Source organism: Natrix helvetica (assembly GCF_964273705.1).
Source record: "Natrix helvetica genome assembly, chromosome: 2".
Classification (NCBI taxonomy): Eukaryota; Metazoa; Chordata; class Lepidosauria; order Squamata; family Natricidae; genus Natrix; species Natrix helvetica.
Genome location: NC_138552.1, coordinates 181,831,105 through 181,851,297, shown reverse-complemented (window position 1 = coordinate 181,851,297; position 20,193 = coordinate 181,831,105). Strand labels below are relative to the sequence as shown.

Below are 20,193 nucleotides of genomic sequence, written 5' to 3'. Positions count from 1 at the left end.
CATAAGAACTGTTGCATGGTAATATATTTGCTGACAGTTTGATGATACGGTTCTGAAGTACAATTACTCCTTCCTCCTAAACTCATGACAAACCTTTTTCCCAGTTGGTGCTGAAGGAAATGACTAATGCTTAACCCATTTGTGTGATCAATTCACTTAAGCAGCTACTGTGAAATGTTAATCACAACTTTAATTTGTACTGCATTAGCATTTTGATTAACTTGTAGGCTTGCTAGCATACTTGAAGCACTTTTACTCATAGTTACTGCTCGGAAATGACTTTTTGATTAATTAAGTTTGTTAGATAGCAGCTGAGCTTCCTGAATGCTAACCTTATGGGGCTAAAAGTTCAGCAGAAAGTTACTGTGAACAACTGTTGCCATTGAATAGAATTCTTGAAAATGTACTTTCGGTTCTAAGGTGTTTACCCAATATTGAATGTTGTGAGAAAATGGACCTTAACCCTCCAAAGAATGCCAATTTATCAGGATAAAATAATTGTAAAGTTTTGTTTGTACTTTAAAAAAAATGGGCATGACCTTAGAAATTGATTTCAATTGGGCACCTTTTTAAGCTTATAAAGTCATATTTTTGTTCTTTACAGAGTCATTTTTAGACAATTATATGATGTTTTGTAAAACATTTCATAAAATTAATTACCATCTTTAGAATGTAGTGCATAATTCAGTGAGCATTGCCACACACAAAATGAAAGATCTATAGAGCTGTTTCCTCCTTGAACCTTTATCCCTTCAGAATTCTGGAATTTGAAAGCTTTATTTGCACTGGCCTTTACTGAGCAAACTGCAAATCAGTTCTGCATTATTGTAGCTTATCAGTCATAATTCAAAGCTCTCATCCACCTTCATTTCAATGTGTTGGATTCAAAGTTAGTATACTCATGAACTCCCTGCTCTTTAGAACCGTCATGGGCTGTATGTTTTGATGCCAACCTTTACTTTAGAGGTTCTCTAACTTTCTCAGATCGCAACATCCTTGGTGTCTCAATTTTTTTTCACAGTGTACCTGTATGCCAAAACTATAGCAATCTTGAGCTAGTAGTTCGTATGGTGACTTTTGAATACCGCTATGTTTCACTCAAACTTTAAAATATCCCATGATATACCTGTGAGTTTGCTATGGTGCCCTAGGATGCCATAACAATCAGTTGTTAATTCATTCATAGTTGTACAAGCTTTCTCACCACACCTTTCATATGTTCCTCCTTTTACAGAATCAGGATTTACCTATAAAAAGGAAACGAAAAAAACTCGTCCCTTCTCCTCTCATACATTATCTCTGCTATCAAGGAAACAGTTATACAAGCTATAGTCTCCAGAATGCAAGATATTTGTAGCAAAATAAGGACTAGAACCTGGACTTTAGCTATTGAGCCAAATGACAGTCATGATTTCAGTCATTTATTATACCCATGTTTGGATTTGCTCAGAGATGTGGTACTTTTATACTGTCCTCTTTGCTTAGCATGTCCAACATCTCCTTCTCTTGTCCTTCTTCTTCCATCAAAAAGTCCATGCAGTGGTAGCTGGTTATAATATCTCATCAAATGTGTAACTTTCACATGTCCTTCCTTGATGTTCTCAATAAAGACCTGATCACAGAGCTGGAAGCTCATCTCTAATCTTTTTGCATCTAAAATACATAGTTCGTACTAGAGAGTTTGTGGTATATCAATGTTAAAATGTAAGTTAAATGTCTTTAACAGTTTGGAAACAATTTGAGGTTTTTTTGGCTTCCTTCAGTACAAATGGTATCAAGTAATGCTATGAATGAAAATAAAAACCAAACAAGTGGAAAAAGGCCCATCCTACTTTTATATCTTACCCATATGGCACTAATGATCTTGCATTCTATTTTATTCCTATCAATATGCTTAAAAATGACAGCATCCTTATTGATCATTTGAGCCACTCAAGATCAGTATTTTTTTCATCTCGGGTCAATCCCAAAGTTTATGCAGAAAAGTCAGAATAAATACCTAGTCTCTAAGGTTGCACTTTTCTGTTTTCTTGGAAGAAATTAATTCCATATTCTTTTCCAGTGATCTCTTTCTGATCAGAATCTTGAAAATATTATAGGATTTTGACCAACTGAATTCTAGTTTTGACAACTAAATTCTCCTCCTATGCTGCATCTTGGTTACTATCTCCTGAATTATCCTGATAGTTCAATAAGCAGGAGCTCAAACCTCAATTTTTGATTCACACCATCTTACAGTTTGGAGGATTTTTTCCATCTCAGTTCAAAATCAAGACAGTAGAGGTCCTCTGGGTTTCTCAGAAACTATCCCTAATGGCTTCCTATTCTCTAAGTAGAAAATCTTTTGGGAATTTTTACCATAATGAAAATTGTTGCAGAAATAACCATCCGTTGCAATAATCCAGTTCATCATATTTTGGCATTCCTTTTACACTTGGGGCTGTCTTCCATAAGAGTACATCTTGTAACCATCTTTTCTTTTTCTCTTTCAGGATTGTATCCCCTTTTTTCTAGTTAACTGGAAAAGCACTTCATGAAAAGCCTTGCTTGCCTGTATCTGCCAGTGATTCCATTAGTCCATGCCTAGAATCTATCTTTCATTCTCTTCAGGTTGATGGTAAAACCTTTTGAGTCAATGGCTATCATTCCTTTTCATCAATTGTTCTGTAGGATGTCATTTTGAGTCACAGTAATGTTGGCTCATTTAAAGAGGAGTTAGTAATGTTCTTTTTGTAATTCTCCCTTCACTATTTTTTAATAGAAATAAAATAGTACTTCATCCAAATACCTCTTTTATTCCAGAATTGATGTCTATGCCTGGGTCAAGACATTATATTGTTTGTTTGTTTGTTTGTATCCCACCTTTATTATTTCTACAAATAACCCAACACACATATTCAACACACCTTCCTCCTCCTATTACCATTGTTTTGTAGGTACCATTGTAACTTTCTCAATTTAGTTGAGAAATTACTTCATGCTCATGTCCATGGATGCAATGGCTCAGTGGCTAAGACGCTGAGCTTGTTGATCAGAAAAGTCAGCAGTTTGGCAGTTCAAATCCCTAACACCGCATAACGGAGTGAGCTCCCATTACTTGTCCCAGCTTCTGCCACACTAGTAGTTTGAAAGCACATAAAAAATGCAGGTAGAAACATAGGGACCACTTTGGTGGGAAGGTAACAGTGTTCTGTGTGCCTTCAGCATTTAGTCATGCCACCCATATGACCATGGAGATGTCTTCGGACAGCACTGACTCTTTGGCTTTGAATCTGAGATGAGCACCACCCCCTAGAGTCAGGAATGACTAGCACATATATGCAAGGGGAATCTTTACCTTTACCTTTTACATGATGTCCAAATATCACTTTTCTGCTACAGCTTCATCTCAAAGGGTCCAGTACCTATTTTTGTTCTTCCAATAATGGATTGGGTTTCTCTCCCCAATATTTGACTAAATAGAAATCGCAGCAATCAAGTTTTATTATGAAATAGCTGGGCAACAGAATTTTCTCTACATCTATGCACATTCTTGAAGAAGGTAACATTTGCAGTTTTTCTTCAGGTAAACCCTCTATTGAGTTATTGCAGACACTTGACGTCCCTTTTCACTTAAAACTACAATTGGACTTCCTCTCTCAGTAACAATTTTTGGAATAGCAATTCTTTCCCGGTTATCTTATGACTGAAGATGCATCTTCAGATAATTAGCTGACTGCGTCATAGAGATTATGATGAATTATAGAAATTATGAAGCAGAACCGGTTCATCTGTGAATTCACACAGCCTACCCTCTCCATGTGCATGAAATCATGTAACCTATAGGTTCCTTGTGTATTCTACTATGTTATTTTCAGAGAGTCATGGGTTTACTATGAGCTGTTATGCTTAATAGGTCTGCAGGACTTGGTTCCTGATAGAAATTCTGTAACTAACAAAAGATTTGGAATGGGCCCTGCAGCAACGCATAATTTCTGTGCAACTTCATAGATGATCACTCAAAGAACTTCAACTACAGACAAGAACTAGGCTCTATGACAAATAATGTGTATTTTCAAAATATATCTATTTATGTAATAAACTTAACTCGGTATACTTCCTTAATTTAATTTTTATATAGCTTCCTACTGATAGAATAAATGGAAGACAATTCTCTTGTGGAAAACTATATTTCATTCTTTGTTCCTATGCTTTCAAAAATATGCAGGAATAAGTATTTCCTGAATAGGTCATCTGTTTCATCTGAAGCTGCTAGTGGGTTTTAAAGGTTAGGTTGAACTTTCTTAAGCCATCTTCCATAACAAAAATAAAAGCGCAGTAGGAAATTTCATTTCATTTCATTTTCCTAAACTGTGCCGCTTTTCACCCAAAATGAATTTAAAAGCTTTATCAAAACTTAAAATAAATCCTGATTAAAATTCAGGATATGAATTTCTTTGACTTAATTAATCCACTCTGAAAATAGTAAAAACTAAGAATTAGCAGCAAGTATTAAAAGAACTGAGCCTTTTCTATGTCACAGAAAAATTCTGCTTTTTCAAATGGAATGCTTATATTGTACTTGCTTCAGAGTTTATTATTACTATTAAAATGTGGCATAACAGGAGCGTAACTGATGTTGGCTTTTATACATATAGAGTTTTTTTCCTAAGAATCTAGGATGTCATAAGGCATTAGCATAGTATATGGGTGAATGCAGGAAGTGTGGCCTTTTGTCATTGTAATGGTTGGATGCTCCCTCAGCCAGTTGTTTAGACTGGATTTGACATGTTTATCCACTGTGAAGTCCTTCCCAAGGACCTGGGATAGGCAGCTATTCTTGTTTCAAGGTGTCACAAAATGTAAGCTTTTCCAAGTAAAGCTGTCTTTTGCATTGACTGGTGGTGATTTTGTCAATGCCAATGGTGTTCAAGTGGTGCTTCAAATGTTTTGGGATTGCACCCAAGGCAACTATTACTATTGATGCCACTTTTGCTTTCTTTTGCCACACTCATTCTACTTCTACTTGCAGGTTTTTGAATTTTGGTATTTTCTCCAGCTCTTTCCTTCTATTCTGCTTTCTCCAGATACTGCCATGTCCACTATCTAGGATTTTTTTTTTGTCTTAATTATTGACAGTTGTTAAATCTGTGGTATTATATGGCAGGTGCTTGTTTGAATTCTCAAGTCCCAGAGCACTTTAGCTGCTTCATTTTCTATTACTTTATCTATTTTGTGGTTCTACCACTTCTTGCTTGGGAGCAAATAATAATTCTTGCAGCTATTCCAATGTACCATTGCTACTTTGTCGTGCCATTGTTTGTAGTCAGTCTGTGCAACCTTCCTCCAGTAGATAACTAGGTGGTCCAATGTTTCTTCGGCTTCTTTATAGTGACAGAATTTGCTGTCTGTGGCTATCTTCTCAATTCTGGCTTTGTATGCATTTATTGTTATTATTAAATTTAGGTGGCTATCCCTTTCACCATGCTGATTTGGGGTGACTATCAGTTGGCATTGACATTACCAATACACACAGAGTGACTGCCTCCACTTTTTTTAATCAATACAAAAATACCATTTAGACCACCAGCACAAAGTCTTGGTTTAGTTTTGGTTCATTTCTCCTTCTCTCATTTTTCTGCACTGTGATCTCTCTGCCATATATTCCAAATTAGTAGTAGTGTTGAATAACAGATCAATGGCACTATTGAGCAACAAATAAAGAATATTGAAGAATAAATTCAACTAGAACTCATGTTTCTAGAAGTGTTTGCCACATGAGTGTTTGCCTCCCTTTAAAGGGTTTTATTGCTTTTCTTCATTCTTGTGGTTGAATAATGGTTTGTGCAGTAGATTCTGCTGTGTACAGGGCCGCTGTTTTGTTCACCTAATTTTATAAAGTGTAAATTAAACATGGAAACTATAGAACAAAAGGAAAGAAAGCAAAGGGGACATTTTATTAAGAGAGTGAATACTCCTTGCCCGGAATCAAAATGAATGGGATTTTTTTTAAACACATAAACACTATTTAACCCTGTTCTCATGATCACTGCTTAATCAGAACTAGTAATTCCAAAACAAAGATCTTAGATTATTTGCTTCTGGAATACAGTACAAATGAAAATTATTCAATTCGCCCCATTGAGTATTCGTTGCAATTCCCATTTTTGTTGAAGTGTCAAGTATTTGTACATTTGGCACCTAGTTAATGAGTGGAAAAATAAGATTAGATTTCGAAGCAACAAATGGAAGAACCCAGCCATTTGTGTAAAAGTCTCCCTCTCCTGGATTACACCTCAGGATAAAGATGCAAAGAATAAATATGATGGGCGGGAAAGCATAAAAGAGGATTTATTTTATTCAGTTTCAGGCACAGTGTGGCACATACACTAATATCTTTGCTGTTCTTGATTCAATATGAATAATCTGCTGTCAGTTTCTGCTTAGCTTTGGACACACTGGAGGATCCTAATACAAATCTTGGTAATTTAGTGGAATGCAGAATTGCTTACTCAACTTCCTATTTCTTTGTCTCTAGATCTGCTTCACTGACACAATACAAAATTGCAGTAGTAAATGAGCTACATTCCTCATCACATGCTACACATTTTTTATCATTAAAGGTATCTGTAGAGTTCTACATAGGTAATAAATGGGATAATAGCTAATAACAGCAGTAAAAATTGAAAGGAACATAAAAGGGAAAGTGTAGTTTAGGAGAAGGAAAAAAAAAGAAGAACACATAGACTATTGGAAGTACAGCTAGAATATTGTTTTCAAAACATGTAGAATATCTGTTGGACAGTCTGTAAGCCAGAATTCCCTGAAATACAAGTCAAGACTATTGGGTTTTTGGGAGTTGAAAGTGCTACCCGGTTTGAGTGATTCTTTGGGAATTGTGACCAGAAAACAGAACTACATGCCAAATGGCCCTCAATCTATATTGGATTTGGTGATATTTAGCAAGAGAGGAACTATTGATAAAGCTGTCATGGAGATTTTGAATTCCTTTGAACTGCTTTGTTTGAAGATGTCAGCACCAGAAGTGTTGGTGGCTTGCACAGAGGGTATGAGATTGGTGGTAATCTCTGAAAGGGCTTGATATTTTGGATGGCAGAGGCAGCAGTAAACAATAGCCTTTGCAACAGGGAAGTCTTCCTATGGTGCTGAGCGTCTTCTGAGGTGGAGGTGGTGTGATTGAAAGAGGAAATGAGGCAAACGAGGCTAACAACTAGGCTAAAGGCTAATCCATATAGAGTGTCACTACCGTCTATTTTGTTTGCTAAGAGTTCCTTAGAGCCTAAAATGGCATACATGAAGCTAGAATTAATAACAAACTGTCAGGTGAGAAACTGCTCTGTCATCATTGCAACAGAAATTTGGTTAAAGCATTCTGTCCCAGATAGGGCTGTTAGCTTGGGTGGACTTTCAACATTTCAGCTTATTTTCTTTTGAGAGCGGGCATCAGAATTTCTTTTTTTTTAGGTATCCCGTGTGTTCACAGAAAAAGATGAAAATAAAGGTTATCTTATATCATATCACCTCACCTCATCCTACCCCACCCTATATCTTATCTTATCTATATGGCAACTCAATCGTGTCTTAGCAGGGAATTCATCCCACATGAGCCCCATGATCCATCTGTGGCAGTAGGAAACCTGTTCCATATATATCTGATCCAAAGATGTCAATCCTGTTGTAGAGAAAAGAAGTCATCTTGCAGGATACAACTATAAAGGCCCAAAGCCTGCAGTGAGTCTGTAGCATCTCAGTATGTACTCAGTTACCTTTTCAGTTCACATACCGCTTTGTTGAGGAATTCAAAAATGACTGTCCCCAACCATTGAACTCCCTTTGCGGTGCATAGAGTGCAACTCACATCCAAGTGGAGAGTAGAGAATAGAGAAATTGGATTGTTTCTCTGGGAGGTTTCAGGGAGACAGGAGGGTATTACATCATCATTTAATAAAATACTTTCTTTTTCTTTTTATGACATGCTTTACATTTAAAGGAAATGTTTTAAAACCGTGTTGAAGATAGACAAACAGGTACCGTAGATATATCTCAACATTTTGAAAAAATTTTCTCTCGATCCAAATGAAAAGGATAAGCTATCATTTTTAAACCAAGCCTCCCCCACATAACTGAAACCAGCTTTGTGTACTTTTTTAAATTCTACATTTCTCCAGGATCAGTGTAATTTAATTGAAATAGTGCTGCCATGTGTAAACAGCTCCTTTGTTTAAAGAAGATTCCACTGTTTAGTTTGCTTTAAGTAAATGCAGCCTTTTGTTTGTCTATAAAACATTTGATTAAATGTACGGGCTAATATAGACCACTAACATTCCTCTAGTGGCCTATATGAGAAGTTTGAAATACATTCTAGCATCAAACTGCAGAGTAAATGCCCCTTTTAAGAAATGAAAAACAAACCACAACCCTAGATTCTTTTGTAATTAAAAAAAAACACATTAATTTTCCAGCATTCCTGGTGTTCTTATAGTTTTGCATTAATATTTTTATGGTCACCTTTCCAATCTTGGAAATTTCCTTAAGGTGCATCCTTTGCTGTTAAAATAGGAATGAGGTGGAATTTGTTGACCTGCATATTTTTAGTAGCATTTGTCAAAATTCATCTTTCATAAACATAAAAGATAATTCTTGAGGGGGAGGGATAATAATTGTAGGAAGCAAAAGAAAAGAAAACCAGGTGTCTACCTCTACTGTGAAGGTCAATGTGTGTGTGTGTTTTTTATAATAGTCACAGGACTTACTAAGAGAGACCAAATGCACAAGGTTGGTGGGTGCATTCCAGAACGTGAGGTCTCCTTTGAAATAATTAATGCCAACTTGTGCATGTTACATTTAATTATATAAGTTCTCTTTTTTGTCTTCATGTAAAGCACTCAGGGCAGCTTAAAAAAATGATCAACAGAAGCAATTAAAACACAAGAACACACATAACTGAAATTATCCTCTGCTTATTTGCAAGAAAGGAGAACTGGTGGAAGGAATTGTCAGGTGCCATGCAATTAATGACTTCAGAATCTTTGATGAATGATGATGAATGATGATGAATGATGAAGATAAAGTTGCAAGTTGCCATCTGCTAATTTATGCCATAACTACCAGGGAGCTATAGCTAAATTGATTCTTTGTATAGAATTTGAGATTATAAGGATGGAATGATAACAGAGATAAACATATCACCCACAGCAGAGATTCCAGAACCTAAGAATAGATGATCATCAGATATTGGCAGTGTATACAAAATAATCTCCCAGAAAGTTCACAAATATCCATTCCTATTAGTTAATATTACTCTACAACAAAGGATCTCCATAATGCTAATTCTGCTGTCTCTCATTTGCACCGAAATGAATTTAATTTATTTGTATAAAATAACAAGTGTGTATAGAAGCTACTTTCTCACTGATTTGAGTATATTTCTCTTATAACCAAGATATAATGTGAAATCACATTATTTCTATTTTTAAAAAGTAAAATATGCACCTATCTTTTGAAATGGTATAAAATATTCATCATAAACTTTGACCTAATTCAAATGTTATCAATAAATGGAGTATTTCAGGATTACAATACAGCCCCTAGCTAGGACTGGTAAAATGTTTATAGCTCATTCCAGTGTAGTTCTTCAGTCCTGTGGATCAAAGATGTTAGAATGGAAAATAACTCCTGGTAGCCCATCTTAATTCAAATTTTCCAAAAGTGTAAAATGTCAATGAAGCCAGAGTGCTGGTACTTACATTTGAACCAAGACATAATCTCTTGTTATGTACATTAAATAATAATTAAGTTTTCAGTGTTGTATGCACTAAATCGTTCTTGGGGAAGCTGTTAGCAGGTGCAGTTTTACAGCTCCAAATCCTGAAATAAGTTATAAAATTTTGATTTTGTAACTTGATATAGGAGAGGGAAAGAATAGCAGGTTTACCATCAAATATACAAATGTTGTGTTTTGTAAATAATTATAAAGAACCTTATGCCAAAAAAAGCTTCCGTGTATAGCTTTCTTCCACAAAGTAGATATGACAGTCAAATTGTAAAAATTGGACAGTAAGTTATGGGTGAAGCCAGAAGTGATGTTCCTTAAATAAATTATAGCAATATAGTAAATAAGCTTTTGAGTTTGATTCAGGTTGGAATAAAAAAAAAGCCTTATATTGTGACAAGATAGACAGGGTGAAGAAACAATGGCTTTTCATATAAAGGAAATTAGCCATTACAAAAGTTTGCTCCCTTTGCCATTTATTTGTTTACCTGGTCATTATTTAGATTTATATGACCTCCTTTGCTGTTATATATGACATACTTTATTTCCATCCATAGGGGTTTTTGATGCGTTCAACGTCATATCACCACTCATAATAATAGACAAATATGCATCCATAATCGTAAAAGGTATTCTAAAATAACTTTTCATTTATTTGTATAATTAATATAGTTTTCTTCTTGATTTAGGCAATGCTGGATGTTGCGGCAAATGAGGGATGGTTGGTGACAGTACTAAATCTTACCAATTTGGTACAGATGCTGATTCAGGGACGATGGATCCATGACTCCTCTTTGCTTACTTTACCTAACATAGAATATCACCATCTTCATCTTTTCAGGTATACAGTTAATTATTTATAAAGCTGGTCTTTATAATGCAGGACGATATAGTGTTGCTCTCTGTCCACTCCCTTTTTGTTGAAACTTGTGCTATAACATTAAGATTATTCATATCTGAGTCACTCAAATACTTTGGAGATTTTGTCTTCCACTGGGTTCTTACCCCTTTCATAAAATTAGAATCTTTCAATAAAGCTGAATAATCAAAGAATGAAGAGAGACCAAAGGAAATGGCCCTTCATTTAATCATACTGGTTTTGTTCTCAAAAATATATCAAATGTAGCAATGTCTTCCAAATTAGACATTTTAAAAGAAATTAATCAAACTGAAGGAAAATAAAGCCATTAGTGAATAGCACTCATAACAGCTACACATTACCTGATATGGACACATATTAGTAATGTCTATGAATAGGAGTGGCTAGAGAATGAGACCAAGAATTGATTCTTGTACTCACAACCTGCATTTTGGCTTCCTATATAATGTTTATCTTGCTGCCAGGTGTGACTCAGATTGTTGAACTAGATAAGCCCACGGTTATCTAGGTACGGTTCACTTCTCATGAGCTACCTTCATATTTGTATAAACAAACTTCAATTTACATAATGGATCTTCTTGGATTCATTTTGAAATGTCCAATATAGCAAATTTAGAAATATATGCTTATCAAGGTTAAGGGAATTAGAAGTAGAGAAAGACAACATATGAGATAGATAGACAAGGCTGGGCATATCATTGGAGTGTCGTTGGAAAAGTTTTGGTTTGTCATCAACGACAGGTTAATGTGATGACCATGAAGTTCCCAGGAATCATGTTTGATTCAGTGGCACTTAATTCTAAGAGAAAGTGAAGACCTTTAAGGTTGATTTCTATTCTAATGCAAACAGCCAGCATTGGATCAAACTTTGATTTCCATACAATTTGCTATACAGCATTAAATCAAATGTTGCTAGTCTTCTGATGATTACATAAGCCTATGAAATGCCAAAACTTTCCATCTTCATGCCTACAATAATCCTGCTGCAGTTATCATATACAAAAATAAAGTTTTAAAAGTAAGATGTAAAGTTATCATTATACTTATAAATGGAGTACAATTTGTACCTCTGTGAACATTTGAAGCCACTTCTTTTTATGTTTTCTATTCTTCCTTTACTTTTTTCTTTTCTTGCATTTTCAGCTTTCTTTCCAATTTCCTTTTAGTTTTCTCCTTCTTACTGTATATTTTTCTTTCTTATAAAAATTGTAGTAAAATCATACAAAACTACATAAGCCTATGAAAGAAATCACCATGTCATTAATTTTAAAGTGTAATTTAAACTAGTAATGTTAATCTACGTGATACTTTTAATCCATGTGGTTTAAAACAACAGGCAAGTGGCTTAATAATCTGCAATCTTGAGCTATGGTACAATTGTCAGTGTGGTACTTTTAGACATGCTGCATGCCAGCTTTAGAAGCAGTCTGTCATTTTAACTTTATTAAATCCAAAAACTATTTTTGTGAAAGGCTGCTAAGACACCCTGTACTTAAAATAGCTTTTACTTTTTTTTTCTTTCAAAATGTCTTCACAACTTCATGTTCTTGTCTTTGACCATTTTTTAAGAAGGGGATATTCCCTGAACTGAAAATCTCAATGATCATACATTTTCTATTTTATTAGGAAATGGAGCCAAGGAAAAAGAAAAGGTGCTTATCAAGGGCCTGTTGAATGTCTTCCTGAACTGATGGCTGCCTGTGATGGAAAAGAGGATATTTTTGCTTCCATTGTGGATTGTGATTTGACTTCCACACACATTACACAGGTAACAATTGTCTATCTATCCCACTTAATATTACTAAAGAAATAAAGCTGCATGGTATAAATGCAATGACTGATAATCTTTCTTAGAACTGCATAGAAGATTTGTAGTAGCTCAGTTCAGTCTGTTCTACAGCACAACTTTCCTCCTGCCTAACCATTCTTTCTCCCTCCAAACTCTGCATTGCTAGAGCTCAAACTTACTGGTCAAAGACATACATAATTGCTTTGGACCAAAAGTTCACACACCACACACGTTTACCTGTAGGTGGGTTGTAAAGATATCTATTAACTATTTGTGTGTGTGCCGTGCTGTGCAATTGCTGTAATATCAAAGAGGTCATTGAGTTGTTCATGCTAATCTAGTACAGCATCCTCACTGGGATGCAAGTTTTTTTTATTTATAGACCCATTATCTGACCAACTTTATTTTATTTCATTTTATGCATTTAAAAATTAAATGCCCTCTAGCTTAAAAAACATATTTATTGTAATTTATTGCTTTTTTCACAGTTCCTGCCATTTCCCAATATATAGTTCATCATTTAAAAAGGATTAGAAATAGGATACAATATTTATGCTCATCATCAAAGAATCTTTGCTTATAATAGATCTTGAGTTCCCTGACATTTTAGAGCCACAAAGATACACTATAGGGTGGCAAGTGTATTCTGCTATTCACTTAGTCCACAATTATCAGTACACATGTATGGCTCATCACAAAAAAATGAGTTTCATATTGCCATATAATGATACCTGCCTATATAGTGTGTAAACTATATTTTGCATGCCTTGATTGCCTTTTTATACACCAGAAATTCCTGGAAAGTAAGATGATACAGCAGTCTTGCTGTAGAATTTCTTTAGGAAATCAAACTAATATTCTCCGTTTAACTTCTGAGAAAATGAAACTTATAGAAACATAATACCACACATATTGATCATAACAATGAAAAATATTTAAATAAAAACAAAACCATTATTACCACAAATTTATATTTGTAATATATGTTGACTTCAGTCCAAGTTATAGATGTGTTGAAAAATTAGAACATTGTTATAATTAGTTCAGGGAAAACTCAGAAGTAAACTAACTTAATTTATTTGCATAAATTGCCGTTCTGTTATCTTTAAAACCAAATGCAAATTGTCTCCATCTGATACGATGATGGTTATTTGGCTCAAAAGTGCTTCAATTTGCGTAGCAATCTGGTGTCGTCTCTGCAGTGAGACGATCTCAGGTAACATACAAATCCTGAATTATTCCAGAAATTAGTATGTTTAAAGCATCAATTTAAGTGCTAATTGCAGTAGTAATGAGAAAAAGCAGTACTACTGTGAGATTTGCATCTACTTCCCCATCAGTATGCCCGGAACAGCGGCTGACTGGCAGAGGATTTGGCTGCTAATTAAATAATAGTATGCATGGTAGTGTTCGCGTCTGATTCAATAGATGAAGATTAATCCTCAGATAAATATGTTTGGCTGGTATTGAAATGTCTTAGCAGTTTCTTCAAAAATAGCTTTTGTGTATGGGGCGCGTCCATCTCATTCATGTGTCTTTTTAATATGTCAATAACATAAACTGCTTACACCACACATCTAGATGCATGTAACTGTAAATAAAAATACATTCTGCTACAACATAAAAGAAACCAGTCAAATATCTTGGCAAGGGAAATGAGCACTGAGGAAACCTTTTATTATACTTTGCTCTTAAATCTTACCAATTTTCTATATGTGTATACCTGCCACATACTTTTAAAAGGGAACCTATGGTAGAAGTATGTTGCTGGGATTAATTAGGCTTAAGTTTTCATCTACTTCTTTCTAAACCTACCACAAATCCGATGAAATAAAAATCTGTAGAAAATGTAAATCACTTTGTTGATTAGGAATATAATCAAGCCTTCCAATAAAGGCCACATCCACTAGCATCAGAGTCCAAAGGGATAGACTTCTTCTCTCTTGTGCTGCCTGCCATTGTATACAGGCAAGCAGTATGATGAAAACTGGCATCCTCCAGAACATGGGTGTCAAACCACATCACGTTACCGTCACATGGCCTTTTGTGACATTTTTCCCATTTGCAGGGCTTGGGTGGGTGTGGCTTGCATGTGACGCATCCGACCTACGGACCGCCAGTTTGACACCTCTGCTGTAGATGTTGGATTTGAGAATGAGTGTTCTACATACATTCACATGTATTTACACACTTTTCATTCCCTGACCAAATTTGTATAGTACGAAAACAAGAAACAGGCTTACCACCAAAAAGACATGGTCCACTGCATCACTCAGGAGGGACAAAAGACATGGAAAATTTTAAGGTGCTGCACTGGCACTGGAGAGATCTAGGTTCAGGACTGTTCTTAGCCTTGGAAGCTCTATGGAGAAAAGTTGGAGGAGGAAGTGCTGTGCACACCACTTTGAAGTCCTGAAAAGGGTAGATGAGGTAGAAACTATGAATAAGGTTTGCATTAGAGACACTGGAATTCTGTCATAATGGCTTTATAGGTGTCAGTAATAAACTTGTCTGAGATTCTGGTTCCTTGAATTGATTATATTCCATTGCATTAGCAGCCAAGGGAAACCCAACACTACGGTTTTACAGAATATTTGAAAGAAAGGAATTTTTCCCAGATTTTGTTAATAAAATATTAATTTTTATATTATAATTTGAAGACTCATTTCATTGTTGAAAGAGACCGTTTTTACTTTTTTGTTGCTACTTAAGTTTCACACCAAGCATTGAATGATGAATTCCTAATTGGGGGGGAAAATAAACAGTTAAGAAGTGGGTATATGTATGTGCTACACTAACTAAGAATTTTCATGTTGTAAGGATGTGATCAGGTCACATAGATAGATGTATAGTGTTGAGTTTAAGTAGCCCTTGCTGCTGAATCAGTGCTAAAATTTTAGGTAAACACGATGTGTGTACATATGCTGAATAATAGATTCAAAGACTAGAGAGTCTCTGATTTTATCCATTACATATCTCAATAACATGGGTCTGTCACCTTGGTGGCTGAAAAGAATTTGTCAATGAAAATATGGGGAAGCTTCTATATACAATAACTTTTTTCACTACAGGAATTGAAAGTACAATAAGCAGACTTCTTAAGAAGGCCTTCTCAAATGAGAAAATGCATACAAACTTCAGTATCAGAATTCCAAAATGGAGCTTGGAGGATAACTAGTAACTTGAGGATCAATATGATATCTATAAAATATATTACTATTGTTGTTACACTAATTGCAGTTTGAGGGGAAATCATTTGCGCACTAACTGTTTTTCGGTTGGTAGCAGAAACAATAAGAGAAAGTCTGACAGTATATTCATTTTGCATTCTTCAACTGTTCTCTGAAAACCACAATCAACATTAAAGGAAATTGAGCAGCTAAAAAACAGACATTTTAACAAAATCTGTTTTGTTATACTTTGTGGAGAGAAAGTTGGATCCTCTAAGGAATCTATATGTAGGGAAGTTGACTCATCAAACATAGCCAATATTAGAGGTAGTTTTCAGGTTAGGATGGCCGTTGGGATTGCCATCGCTAAGTGATGCAATCATAAAGTTTGTGTCATATGACTGCATTGCTCAGAAACTGTCACTGTAGCCTGTAGACCAGAAACGTCGTTCAACAGGAAAAAGTGGGAGCCCCAGGCAAGGAGTACTGAGGCATTGGATACTACGGGCAGGCCTGGGAAGAGTAGACAAGTAGATGAAGGCCATAGGTAGGTGCTAGGAGATATAGCTGGGCAAGGGCCACAGGCAAAACAAGCCGAGGATCATGGGCAGGGGGGACATGGAGTGTAAGAGCTTTGATAGATCTTTTACTCTGTAATGGGGCTTCTCAGGAGAAAAATCAGCACAGCAACTTTAAAAAGTGACTTGTAACCTTCCCTGCCATCTTTCCCATTGACTTGTTTATGGGTTGCCAGTAAGGAAGATTGCAAATGATGATCACATGTTGGGGGCTCATTGTGATGTTATAATCATGAGCCATTGTATCTGAACACCTGGATTGTGACAGCAAGGACACTGAAGCAGCTGGAATTTCACAGACCAATTGTAACAGTCATATGACCCCTGAATAAGGGGTCATCGGTTGGGGATTACCTGTACTAGTTCTTAGCCTTTATTCAGTTGGCAGCATAGCTTCACCTGATTGAACACATAAACAATTGTTGGAATATCTAATCTGGAAGGGTATAACAAAATATTGCCCATTAAACATTGATATTTTTAAGAACATTTAATATTAAAGATTCATTTCAAAAAAGCCCAGAAACTTGGAAGCATGGATAACTTTAAAAAAGAATTTAGATTTGAAATAATTATGTCAAATGATCCTCTTAATTCTGTATTTGCCTTATCAATAACCAGTGTTTCATTCATGTATTGTGTTGGGGAGAGTTAATTTAGAATAGAATTATAAATAGAATTCAGTAATTGAAAACATACTACTTACCTTACTAAATATGTTACTCTTGAGTAGTTCCATGCTTACTTGGATAGAAGTAGCCAAAGCATAGAATATTGATTATAATTATTTGAGTTGTTTTGTTAAAGTACTACTGACTTTTGTGGAAATTTAAGGAAAACTCACTTATATGTGATTCTCCCAAGGAAGCATTTCTAAATTATCTACATTTCATTGTCTGTGCTTCTTTCTATGTAACTTTCGTGATCTATCAAGCTAGATCTTTGGGGGGAAAGTCTGTGTAGGCTTAATTTAATATATTGTAATAAAGTTAGAATAACTGGAAATATTTGTTTATCTTCTTGCTCTTTGTTCTTTTCACAGGCTTGGCATTACTTGTCCCACTTGCCAGTTATAGAGATTAGTATGATTATTAAAGGTTGCTGGGATGACACAGTCCATGAACAAAAGGAAATGATTGTTCCAATGTTGTCAATGAACATTCGGGATGATAAAAAATGGATGAAATTGCATGCAGATCAAGAATATGTTCTCCAAATTAAGTTGCATAGATTGCGTATTGGTTTCACCAAGGTAAGGTGTCCTAGGGTATCGCTTAATGTCCATTTTTAATTTTTTCCAATGTATTGTATATTTTAGAGTCATAATAGATTTAGAGCAAATCAGTTTTATATGATTAATATTTTGCTGCTGTATGGCTGATGTTTTTTCTATTAACAACTTTATTTATTATCAATTGTGCAAAAGGTGGTGGCTAGATAATTGAGTCCTATTTTATTCCATTTGGTTCCATTCTTTCATACTGTTTTGAAAAAATAGTGTCAAAACTGTAGTGAATAAATAAGTACGTGGATCACTTTATGTATTTTTTAAAATAATGTTATTACAGTGTTTAAAAAGAAACAGAGAAAACAATATACCAAAGCAAATTAAGACAGTAATACATACACACCCAATAAATTAATTAGTTATTAAGTTAGAATATCACAACAAACAAAAGGGAAAAAATAAACCTCTAAAACTGATAATATAAATTGACATAAAACAACTAAACATATCACATATTTATTTAATAACAATAAATCTAATTATGCATATAAACTATATATTTTTCTGAAATACTATGAAATCTATGCCAATGGTTACACTATCATTTTATGAGAAAAAAATAGCTTTTTTCAAAAATTGACCAGACAATATTTCTTGAATATTCAGTCTTTAATAACTGAAGTAGCAGTAGTTTCCTAGCCTCAGTATCCTTTGTCTGTTTCTCGTGTCAAAGATAGCCAGTGTTCCTGAAGAACAGACATTTCTGCATTTTACATTTTAATATGGAGAATAGATTTATGTAAGTGACAGTCTTAAATTATATTTTCTTTCAGGGCAAGCAAGACACCAAAGCAATTGCACCTCGATTCCCTAAAGTCAAGGATGAGGGATGGTTTGTGATCCTAGGAGAAGTGGACAAAAAAGAGCTGGTGGCTTTGAAAAGAGTGGGCTATGTCAGAAATCAGAATGTGATCTCAGTTGCTTTTTATACCCCAGAAATACCTGGAAGGTAAGATGATGTAGCTTGGTTTTTTAAATTATTATTTTGAAAGAAGATTGATTTGGAAATGAAAACCAATATCCTTTCCTCTCTTCCAGATATATCTATACATTGTATCTGATGAGTGACAGTTACCTTGGAATTGACCAACAGTATGACATTTGTCTGAACATCTTACCAGCTAGCACCTCAGCACAGGTCAACACTGAATTCTCTGATACTTTTAATGACTTGGGCTTGAAATAATATGCCATATGGACTTTCCTTCTCTAGCATTTTCACTCGGGGAATAGGGAAGACTGTTTGCCTTAGTGCAATCAGCATCCAGCTTCAACACCAGAAAATTGAAAATGACTGCTGTATTGATTCTGATGACAGAGTTAGCCTCAGTGGCCTTTTTGACCTGATAAACCAGTTGCATTTTTAAACATTAGTTTTGTAGCCTTGTAAAAGCAGGTCGGTTTTTCTATTGATATAAATGCCACCATTCCTTCCAGACAGATTGGTATTTGTCAGGAATAGACATTTTAATTGGCAAGAACTAATTTTTCCATTACTTGACAGGAAGTCGTGCTTCCAACCGCTTCTCAAGATCCAAAAATACAATTTGTATAGATATAAAGGAGCTACCTGTGCAACTGAAGAAGCCACTACAGTAACTACTGCTCCAAAAGAGATGAATTGATAACATCACAAGACAGTTTCAGTGATATGGACATGGCCAGTGGATTTCACTCACAGCCATTTGGTACATCTGCTAGGATATATTGCAAGATTTTGTAATTGAAGACAAACCCTTGTGACAAATTTGTCATTTCACAATTTTCTATGTGAAATATGTATGACATGGAAATAAAGTTCAGCACTTAAGAACATTGTGTGTTTGCAGAATCCCTGGAACTTCAAGAATTTCACTAGTCAGTGTATATCTTATGAGCTCTGATTTTCCAGCAGTGTAAAAAGAAGCAAGTTGATATGGGAAGCATTAAAAAAAATCAAGTATATCTTATTAAGCATTTAAAAGGTTTCTGGCTCACCTTTCAAAACACATGGCATCAAAAGCTTATTTTTGCAAAAAAATAAAAATAAAGTACTGTAAAAACATTTAAAAAGAAATGTCCACTTCAAAGTGATTAATTAAATCTTGCAATAAATGCAAAATGTTCAGAGAATAAATTGCAATGCAATTTCTGCAATATGCACAAGTTGATACATGTTGGTATATGGAATTCTTTATACAGGGCTTGGAATACTTGTCTAAGAAATATTCAGTAGTTGTAAAGATTTTAGTAATAAAAACTGCTTATTTTACTTTAGTGAACTTTTGGGAGGCCTGAATAAAAGCCAAAGTAGTTCAGACTTTCCTCCATATTATCACCTAATTAGTAGCAGTGGCAAGGAGCTGATTTTATATTAAAGTAAAATACATAGCATAGTACATAACATTAAGTTTTCTGACTTTTAACAGAAGATTCCTCATTATTTCCTGTGTTACTGCATATCCTTTGACATTACTTTTATAGCAATCAGAAAATAAATATTTTGTTCCAGGTTTCCAGTTGTAAGGAACTGAATTATTCAAAACAATATGTAGCACAAAAACCTCATGTTATATTATTTTGTTCTAGGCTCAGAATATTCAAAGTGGTCTTTCATACTTCGAATGTTTTAAGCCCAACTTGTTGTTATGGTTGGTGCAAAGTCAACCAGATATTTAGACTTGGTTTGGCGTTCTTATCCCACTTATTGAGTCTTTTCCAAGGACCTGGGAGAGGG

The 20,193-nt window shown here is 34.9% G+C and overlaps 1 protein-coding gene across 2 annotated transcripts in view; it reads left to right on the top strand.

Moving 5' to 3' along the window:
• ASCC3 (activating signal cointegrator 1 complex subunit 3) overlaps positions 1-19,898 on the top strand; it is a 225,777-nt gene extending 205,879 nt beyond the window's left edge. The window contains exons 38-43 of one of the 2 annotated variants that reach the window (XM_081945730.1): positions 10,462-10,613; positions 12,279-12,420; positions 17,232-17,441; positions 18,251-18,426; positions 18,516-18,615; positions 18,982-19,898. In XM_081945730.1, the coding sequence (XP_081801856.1) occupies positions 10,462-10,613; positions 12,279-12,420; positions 17,232-17,441; positions 18,251-18,426; positions 18,516-18,615; positions 18,982-19,032 (831 nt within the window). In that variant the 3' untranslated portion in view covers positions 19,033-19,898. The remainder of the gene's footprint in view (positions 1-10,461; positions 10,614-12,278; positions 12,421-17,231; positions 17,442-18,250; positions 18,427-18,515; positions 18,616-18,981) is intronic. The other variant, XM_081945729.1, reaches the window with a different exon arrangement.
• Positions 19,899-20,193: the final 295 nt, after the last annotated feature.